This window comes from Lynx rufus, unplaced genomic scaffold (genome assembly GCF_022079265.1).
Source record: "Lynx rufus isolate CCGP_SWC_20201006 ecotype Redwood Valley unplaced genomic scaffold, mLynRuf1.p SCAF_23, whole genome shotgun sequence".
Taxonomy (NCBI): domain Eukaryota; kingdom Metazoa; phylum Chordata; class Mammalia; order Carnivora; family Felidae; genus Lynx; species Lynx rufus.
Genome location: NW_025814838.1, coordinates 12,996,799 through 13,007,246, shown reverse-complemented (window position 1 = coordinate 13,007,246; position 10,448 = coordinate 12,996,799). Strand labels below are relative to the sequence as shown.

Below are 10,448 nucleotides of genomic sequence, written 5' to 3'. Positions count from 1 at the left end.
TACGTGATTTCCTTTAGTCCTGGCAACCACCCTGAGAGGCAGGTTTATCGCCCTGATTTTATCACTGAGGAAACAGAGGCGGGGAGAGGGCAATGTGTCCGAGAACCCACGGCTGGAGCTGGGGTGCAAGTCCAGCTCTAGAAGGCTCCAGAGCACAGGCCCCTTCCAGCACGCCCCCTCCCTGAGCCCTCCTTTGGAGTCGGAGCAGCCGTGTGTGTGTGTGTGTGTGTGTGTGTGTGTGTGTGTGTGTGTGTAAAGCTTTCTGAGCAGGGAGAACCGGGCTCAGGGTGCCACGCAAGTGTGTTCCTCAGGCCACACGTACTTCTCCGACGTGCGCCAATCACAGTCTGTGGTTGGTTTTCCCTCTTGTTTACTACGTTAGAAAGTATCAGGCACTACCTGTTCCTACCTGTCAGTTTCTGAGACCCGGCACAGCCCTGGCAGTGCCCTGTAAGCCTCCTGTAGACATCAGCCTTTATCTGCACCTCCCTGTGCACCACCCCGCTGGGCTGTGAGCAGGGACGAAGCTCTAGAAGGGGTGGGAGCTCCTCCCAGACAAGTTTGGGTTTGTAACTCCGCACAAACTCTTGGGTAAGGCGGGGTGGGGGAGGGAGGGGAAGCGCTAAGAGGCTCTCAACTGGGGAGAGTGTCTCACTGATCCGAATTCACACAGCACCACTGATGGCAGAGGGCTCCACCCGCCACGCAGGACACCCGGACCCTCCTACACAGCCATTCTCCACAGGGCTCGGCTCCAGCAACGGGCATCTGACTCGTTAACGCAAGTATAAGGAGTTGGAGGTTAAAAAAAAGAAAAAAAAAAATCCACGAACACCAGGCTTCCTGACTTACCAGAGCTTTTTAGGGGTGATCTTTAGAGAGAAATACATCTATGTAAAGATCAAATACGTCATTCGCTTACCAAAAAGAAACAGGAGAAAACCAGAATCCTAGGAAAATTTCTTTAATTTTCATCTCTTGGAAATACATTTTTCATTTTTATTTTCCATGATACAAAAAAAATGTTAAATATCTAACAATGATCTACATGAAACAGACCTACGGAAGTAGATCCATGAAATCCTGTCGCTGCTGTGATCTGTTTCAACAGAGAGAGGGCTGGTACACGTTGTAATCTGTGATTTCACACACACACGCACACACACACGCACGTGTACACACACATGCCACCTTACCCCCGGACACACTCCCGAACAGAGACGGCGAGCAGGCTAAGGTACGGAAAAGGGAACACAGCACTACGTGTAAAAACAGAAGTGAACTTTTTGTACTCGTCCAGTTCGCCTTGAGAAACTCACAAGTTAGGAAGAAGGACTCTAAATAAAAATGCCCCAAAGGCCAAGGCATATGGTAAGCGTCTTTATGGGTGGACGGCGTTAGACATTTTCCTACTGGAAAAACAAGCTGGAGTGCTTAGTATTTTCAGGCAGCTATGGCGGGAAGTGGGCAGACGCGAGGGGTCTCTCCACGGGGGAGACTGTAACCGCGTGCTGCGGAGGCCCCCAAATCTGCGCACGAGAACACGAAAAGAAACCTCTCGAAGCAGTAAAGACTTCAACCCCAAAACTCATGATCCCGGCGCCCAAGAATGTCGGCTCTTCGCTTATTTCACAGCCGACGATCCCCACCAGGCAGGTTCTTAAACGCGCTAAAATTCACGACACTGGAAAAGGGGTTTCACGTGAGCAACAAATCATCAACTGGTTAATAATGTGCACATTCAAGACGGCCTACAACCGTGCTGAGTGTCAGCAGACAGTTTACATTAAAAAGGAAGAAAAGAAACACAGCCACACAAATAAAAGAAACTGGGTTTTTGCCAGGACACAGACTTGGCTTCAAACCCCTCCCATACCACATTTCATGAAATTAAATACAGTATGGCTTCTGAATGTGCCAGCTGGGTCCTCCTCAGCCACGGCACCAGCGATTTGTTTTCCTTCGGGTCTCGGTTACCACGTGTCGGGAACCTCGAAGAGCTTGGCAGGGCTGCCCGGGAGGCCTCCTGGGGGGGGGGGGGAAAGGACAAAACAAGGTGAACAAGAAGAGGGACAGCACCTGGGGGACCAAGCGACCGGCTGGGAGCACAGCGCCCACTGCCAGCCGCAAAGGCCGACGCAGACGGGGCTGGGCTGGGCAGAGATGGTTCACAACAGGCCCTGCCCACGGACGGCAGTGCCCAGCAGACGGCGGCGACCCCACAGAAACTTCGCACGTAGGATTAGGGACGCACCTCCCTGGACGGACGCCTCTGTTAACTTCACGGGGGTTAAAGCAAGGACGCTCACATATCTCTCGGGGAGCACGTACTGTATTCTTTGCCACCACACTGGGCACTGGGTTCATTTAATCCTTTTTTTTTTTTTTTAATGTTTATTTATTTTGAGAGAGAGAGAGAGAGGTTTGTAAGCAGGGGAGGGGCAGAAAAAGAGAGGGAGAGGAAGGATCTGAAGTTAGCTCTGTGCTGGCAGCAATAAGCCCAATGTGGGGCTCGAACTCCTGAACTGTGAGATCATGACCTGAGCTGAAGTCAGCTGCCCAACAGACTAAGCCACCCACGTGCCCCTCCTTTTTTTTTTTTTTTTTTTTTTTTTTTAAGCAAGGTTTACACCCAACATGGGGCTGTATCTCACGGCCCGAAGTTCAAGAGTCACATGCTCTACTGAGCCAGCCAGGCAGCCCTCCGTTCATTTAATCTTCATAAAAGCCCAGCATGGTGGTACCAATATCCCCATTTTACAGATGCAAGAGCAGACTCAGAGAGGCTAAGTAAGATGACCAGTCTCACTGCCAGAGAGCGGCTGAGATGGGACTGGCTCCTCCCATGGCATGCAGGGCCCTGTCGCGTCCCAGGACACCAGGCTCCTCTGTGCTGGGCCGTACCGGCACCCAAATGAGAAACCCGAGGGGCCGGCGGCTTTGCAGAGGCGAGAAGCTGACCTATGGGGGTTCAGAGAGACCCCAAAAGGCAGCCTTTTCAGAGTCTGGCAACACTGGCTAAGCCCTGAAGGTCCTCTCCAGTTCCAAACAGTTTCACCAGGCAGCTGGAGGCTCTTATCCACTCAGGACACTCCCTGGAACAGCAGCGGCACAGCTGGGCTGGGCCTGGACCAGGCGTGCCGGGGGCTGAGAGAAGGGGAATCAAGTCAGGGAAGAGCGTGTCTGCGATGGAAAGTGGGACAGACCGGGGGGGTGGCCCCGGGGTTCAGGCAAGGCTGTCAGGGAAAGCCGGCAAGGCTAACCCCAGCGGCAAATGCTCCAGCATTCCAAAAGGAGAGAGGGCTCTGATACTTGCCTAAAGTGGGAAGTTTAAAACACGGAGGAGGTGCAGCGTCCTGCAAAGTAGGAAATCATTTGGCCACCAGTGGCCACCTGAGGGACAGGAATGTCCAAAGACAACCAGATCTGAACACACCAAGTAACACGGGATCTCGGTCACCCAAGGCAAGAATTGCCGTGTGGGATCACTGCCGGAGATACAGTGTGGACAGATGGGACGAGGGGTCCAGCAGAGGGACACTCGGGAAGTCTTCTGCCCTGGGTCTCATCTCTGTGTCGGACACTCATGTGTCGGCACTCACAGTAAAGACCGTGAGGCCCCTCCGGTGAGCAGTGATGAGGGACAGGAGATGTTCTGGGGATCCAGGTTGATCAGAGAAGGAAACACAGAGAGGCTCCCCTCCCCAGAACAAGGAAATACTGCAGACGGGCTGTGATGAGACCTGGCCAGCCTGACCTTCTCAATCATGCATTTATACAATGCCTAACTGGAAGGAGGAAAAGAAACATCGATGAGGGCATTTGTATGATTCACATACCAAAAGAAATATTACAGCAGCCAAAGAGCCATTTTAAAGATTTCTTTTTAATTTTTTTTTAATGTTTAATTCTTTGAGAGACAGACAGAGCATGAGTCAGGGAGGGGCAGAGAGACAGGGAGACACAGAATCCGAAGCGGGCTCCAGGATCTGAGCTGTCAGCACAGAGCCCGATGGGGGGCTCGAACTCACGAACCGTGAGATCATGACCTGAGCCGAAGTTGGACGCCCAACCGACTGAGCCACCCAGGCACCTCGCCAATGAGCCATTTTAAAGGCAAGAGCCACACTGCCCAATGTGGGGGACTGAAGTAAATTAAAACTAGCTGCGAGGAAAACAAATAAAACAGCTAAATGGCTGAAAGTATAAGTCATCCTTACAAGAGCACCTGCTGCTGGCTGGATGGGACTGGGTGTGGGCGTGGCTGCAGGCCGGCAGACACACAGGAAGTGACTCGCCCAAGAGCTGGTGAGGAGGAATGGAATTAGTGGGAGCTCTGGATGAGGCCAGCCTGGCTTGGCCATGTGACTAGCTGTATGGCTCTGAACAACTCTCACAGCCTCACCTACCAGCGGGACTGAAGACTACTTTCATGCCACACTGGCCTGCTGTGATACGGCAGAGTTCCTGACACATGAACATGTTTAATGCATGTCAGGTCCCTTCTTCTTATCAGTAAGGTGGCCCGACACTGAACATGGTCGTTGCCCAGGAAGCCAACAGCCTCCAGTCAAGAAGGGCCTAGTTTCCACTGCCTAAAATGTACAGCTGCTGAGCAACAATGATGTGTCCAGAGGAACCAGAACTTTAAGAACCATCTGAAGGAGACCTAGACCAGAGGGGGCTGGAGGTCACTGATGGTGTTCTTTCCAGCACTTTCTGGAAAGGGAGCACTGTAGACTGAGGGATGAGTCTCAAAGCTAGTGGATAAGGAGCTGGGGTCAGTGTTCGGGGGAGCTCATTTTCACAGGCCTGTTTTACTAAAGCGCAGAGAATTACTCTGGAACGATTCGTTTTAAATGAGTATTTCAGGACATCTGCCTCCTGCTAGAATGGATCTCAATGCATACCCTGCATCATACACGAAAATTAACTCAAAATGGGTTGTACATCTAAATACAAAACCTAAAACCATAAAACCTCTAGAAGAAAACACAGGAGAAAACCCTTGTAATGTAGAGTCAGGCAAAGACTTCTTAGTTGTGACACCAAAAGCATAATGGAAGGAAAAAGACATGATATAATGGACTTCAGTAAAACTGAAAACTACTATTTGGAAGATAACATTAAGAAGATGAAAAGAAAAGCAGAGTCTGGAAGAATGAGCAAAACCCAAGAGGACTTGGATCCAGAATATACAAAGAACTCTCAAAACTCAATGAGAAGAAAACAAACAACCCCATGGAAAAATGGGCAAAAGATCTGAAAAGACATTCCACCCAAGAAGAGATCTGGATGGTAAATAACCGCACAGAGACATGCGTAGCATCATTAGTCATTAGAGGAAATTCAGGTCAAAGCCATAATGAGATACCACTACAGACCCACTAAAATGGGCTACAAAGGACAATCCCAATACTGGTGACCGTGCAGAGCCACCGGAGCCCTCACACGCTGACAGCGGGAATGCACGATGGTGCAGCCACTTTCGAAAAGGCCATGCCAGTGTCTTATAAAGTAAAACACTGCACTTACTACCTGACCCAGCAATTCCACTCTTAGGTATTTACCCAAAAGAAATGAAAACTTAGTTCAAACAAAAACCTGTTCGCAAATGGTTACAGCATTTTTTTTACTTGCTTAAAAGTGGTAACAACCTACACGCCAACTGGCAAAATGGATTGACAGGGATACGTCCATAAAAAGAACACTACTCAGCAGCAAGGAATAAGGAACCACTGGTAGATGTAATAGCATGAATCTATCTCAAATGCATTTGGTTGAGAAAGAAGCAGATCAGGGCCAGGATCTGGGGGTGGGAGGAGGGATGGAGGCATGAGGGAATCTTCTGGAATGATAAAACCATTCTCTCTCTTGATCACAATGATGGCTGTACACATGTGTTAAAATTCCTCAAATTGTGCACCTAGAAGTGAGGACTTACTGTACATAAATTGTATCTTTTTTTTTAATATGAAATTTATTGTCAAACTGGTCTCCATACAACACCCAGTACTCATCCGAACAGGTGCCCTCCTCAATGCCCATCACCCACTTTCCCCTCCCTCCCACCCCCCATCAACCCTCAGTTTATTCAGAAATTGTATCTTAATAAAGCTGACCCTTAGGAATGTTGCTTCAAGATCCAACAAAACTGGGGCACCCGAGTGGCCCAGTCAGTTGAGCGTCCGACTCTTGATTTTGGCTCAGGTCACGAACTCAAGGTTCATGAGATCAAACCCATGTCAGGCTCTGTGCTGACAGTGTGGGGTCTGACTGGGATGCTCTCTCTCTCCCTCCCTCTCTGCCCCTCCCCTGCTTGTGCGCTCAAACACACACACTCTCTCTCAAAATAAATAAATTAACATTTAAAAAGAAAGCTAAAAAAAAAACTGGGGCGCCCAGGTAGCTCAATCAGTTAAGCATCTGACTCTTGATTTCAGCTCAGGTCATGATCTCACGGTTGTGAGATCAAGCCCCATGTCAGGCTCCACGTTGAAGACTGCCTAAGATTCCCCCTCTCTCCCTCTACCCCTCCCCTGTGTGTGCCTCTCTCTCTCTCAAAAAAAAAAAAAAAAAAAGCCAAAAAATGTAAAAATAAAATATGCTATTAATTAAAATGATTTGACTGAGAGTTTTTTAAATGGGGAAAAACACTGGATACTAAATTGCCTAAGAAGCATGATGCCAACCAACTACATATAAAAATCCCAGGCAGACTAAAAACACTTACGAACAGAGTATCAGGCAACCACGGGGATTCATTTTCTTTCCGTTTTTCTTCATTTTACAGATTTTCGTAGCGAGCACACGATTTTTATTAACAAGACCACAACAGAAAATGAAAAGTGGTCAACACAGCAGGTGACCGTTGGTGCTTGTGTACCTTTCTCCTGACAGAGCTGACAGGGAGAAATTCTGAGAAGTAAGAGATTTCTTCCCTCAGGTGAATCCAGAGCAGAATCTAAAAAACTACATGGTACCCTGGAAAAGTGCCATCATATCATTTTCTGCAGAGTGGAATTCTGTATACAGAAAGATCCTTTGGGGTGTTACACAAACACTTTTAACCGGGAAACGTTCCAAAGTGCCTGGTGAGGGGGCGGTTTCCCACCCCCGAGAAGGCAGGGTTCCCGGGTGGCTTACGGGGAGCACTGGCGGGCTGCCATGAGGAATGGGGACTGAGCAGCACACACCTCATGGGTCACACGGAGGCCGTCAACCACATTTCCATTGAGGAATTAAAAAGCTTGGCTGGACCTCCTGAGCCTGGACTGAGTGCTCAGCAAAGGCAGACTGAGTGACATCTAAGTAGATCCTCCATTTTCCATGCTGTAACCTTATGGGTCTAAGCATGAAAGGTTCAACAGATTAGTCAAGACCCCAGTGAAACTGCTGGTTCTTGGTAAACATTTAAAGGTCTAATGTGTTGTGTTTTAAATGTAAGGAGGAAATGGGGTGTCTGGGTGGCTCAGTCGGTTGAGCGTCCGACTTCGGCTCAGGTCATGATCTCACAGCTCGTGAGTTCAAGACCCGAGTGGGGCTCTGTTCTGAGAGCCCAGAGCCTGGAGCCTGCTTCAGATTCTAGGTCTCCCTCTGTCTCTGCTCCTCCCACGTTCACATTCTGTCTCTTTCTCTCTCTCTCAAAAATAAATAAAACATTAAAAACAATGAAAAAAAATAAACGTAAGGAAGAAAAAGACTTGTAGCGGCCTATCATATGATGAAAAGGATCACCAGGGAGAGTGTCTCTGGGCACTCCTCCGTGTACTCACAGGACCCGAGAGAACCCCTGGGTACTGGTCCATCAGTATTTTGAGGACGGCCAGTCTTCTCAGCATCAGGACAGTGGGGGACACTATTCACTTATCCTCGAGAACAAGTGTGCTGTAGAAACGCATCCATTAAGCACTGCCCAGAGAACATTTCCCAGGGATACTTTATTCCAGCACAGATGACACGCGGAACTGGGTTCCTTTATGTGCCAATGGAGAATGTACCTTGAATTCTCCCAAGGAAAAGTAGATAACACTACCAATCTATGCTAATCATTAAAAGTCTGAAAGGAGGGACCTACATTATGTGTAAGATTTTGGGGCGCCCGGGTGGCTAAGCCGGTAAAGCGTCCAACTCTTGATTTTGGCTCAGGTCATGATCTCACGGTTCGTGAGTTCAAGGCCTGCGTCAGGCCCTGCACTGACAGCATGGAGCCTGCTTGGGATTCTCTTTCTCTGCCCTTCCCCCTGCTCATGCTCATTCTCTCTCACTCTTTCTCCCTCTCTCTCTCAAAATAACTAAAAAGTTTGGGTAGATTTCACATACTGCAGAGTGGTCCAATGTGTGAGCCCTCCCCACGGCCCCCAATACCAGCTATATTTTGCTTTGCAAGTTTCTAATTCTTTGAGCCTGTTTCCTCTCTAGAAATTGGAAATAATGACACCTATACTTTACAAGCTTCTTACACGGGACAGACAGTAAAGGATGCTCCTGGCACAATGCTTGGTACGTGATAAATAAACAGTCATTCCTTTTGCAATTTAAGTCATTTTATTAGCTGGAAAGGGGTCTAGTGAACTCCTGTGTATCTTAGATATTAAAATGTATAACTGACACAGAAGACAATTTTGTGTGGGATTCACTGAGCACCAATTGTCCCAGGACTGCTACTATAGACAATATTCTATGGTCCTACTTTTTGCAACTTCCTCCTTGGAAAACAGCAAGCTCCCTAACAGATGAAACGCTTTCTTTTACACTTTTTGTGCCTTTGCTGACAGTGCTGGGCACCCAACACACCTTCGTGAATCACCTGAGGTCCTGTCAAGACACTCTCGCCAGGAGGAGAGCTGGGAGCTGCCTGGACAAGACAGACCTCCCCAGGCTGCACCAAAGTGTCCGACCCGGTAGCCGCACACCCCCCAACCTTCACAGCTCCTGGAATCCTCTGAACCCTTCAGAGCTTAACACGGACCCTTCGTGGGGTCAGACTTTTGAATTCTCCCTCGATACAGGACCTCGTGAAAGTCACCGAAGTCAGTGACTCCACAGGTTCAGAGCCTGATATCCCGACCCACATCCTGCTGACAACATTAGCACTAAATGCTTACCACAAAGCAGCTAAGAATGACCCGTTAAACTCCCAGCTTTGCGCTGCTGGAAGGTCTCACTCGGTGAATGCTGCTCCAGAAAGCCCAATTATCTCCAGGTCTCTGGTTCAATTAAAAGCTGTCAAGATGTTTTTCTCTTTTAGTGGGACTGGTGAAGAAATACAAAATTTATCATTTTTTTTCTTTTTTAGCCCCAATTTTGAGGCAGTGACAGATTTACTGTCAATGGGAGGAGAATAAAAACCTATTTTAATGACGGCATTACACATTCGAGACCCCAAATAGCTTGTAGAAAGTTTTCACTTCGCAAGATTAAAGTTATAAAAAGGAGCTAATCTATTCATGTGGTCTATTGTTAGGTATTCTAATGTTAATACCTTTAAGATTATGCTGAGACAGAAGGGGGGGAGACCACCTGTCATCCTGTCCCTGAGAAGTAACAGATAAGCTGAAAATTCAGAAGAGAATGAGGTCAGAAGGAAAAGAATACAAGAGGGGACCCTGCCCGCGGCATGCTGCTCGTGATCTCTGAAAGTCATGCCAACATTTAATGTGAACATTCGCCGAGCAAGGACAATGTGCCAGTGGTAAGAAGGTATCACAGGCGAGGACGAAGTATGGTACAGATTAAAAACTTCTCCAAAACTCAATTTAGGGAAGGGAAGGGTGGCAAGTCAGGGAGAACCTAGGATTCAAGGAGGCAGCTAAAATAAACAATCTGATGGGGCACTTGGGTGGCTCAGTCGGTTGGGCACCTGACTCTGGCTCAGGTCATGAGTTCGAGCCCCGCGTCCGGCTCCATGCTGACGGCTCAGAGCCTGGAGCCTGCTTCGGAATCTGCGACTCCCTCTCTCTCTGCCCCGCCCCCGCTCACGCTCTGTCTCTCAAAAAATAAATGTTAAAAAACATTTAAAAAAATAAACAATCTGGGCTTCAAACAGGAGTTCAGTTTTTAGTTGAAGTTAAACCTCAGCAAAATGTATAAAAATATATGCAACATTTCTGCTGCTTCTTTGATTTCATTATTATCAAGGAGATTCAGAAAACTCTCTGTGGTCAGATCAGGCCACATGTAAAAGAAGGAACTGATTTGAAACACGATGAACTCTTTAGCTTGTGTATGAGCCAAGTTCCAGGGCTTTACCACTTTCCTTTGATTTGACTGTAGGTTCTGCTGCCCAGAGACCGCGGTGATCCGAGACAGAGGAGGAACCACGGGGGCTCGGTCAGCGGCCCTCCCGCCCTCCCATCCGGAGCAGAAAATATGCAACTGTGCTTGTAAGCCCTGGCTTTCCTGCAGGGCAGACTTAAGGGCTCCGTGACCTTGGGCAAGTCACGTTA

At 48.3% G+C, this 10,448-nt stretch overlaps 1 protein-coding gene across 1 annotated transcript in view; it reads right to left on the bottom strand.

The window, feature by feature from the left end:
• Window positions 1-958: 958 nt before the first annotated feature.
• The window catches only part of PARN (poly(A)-specific ribonuclease), a 167,071-nt gene continuing 157,581 nt past the window's right edge, over window positions 959-10,448 (bottom strand). Inside the window, exon 24 of the mRNA XM_047087376.1 lies at window positions 959-2,026. Within this exon, the coding sequence (XP_046943332.1) occupies window positions 1,974-2,026 (53 nt within the window). The 3' untranslated portion in view covers window positions 959-1,973. The remainder of the gene's footprint in view (window positions 2,027-10,448) is intronic.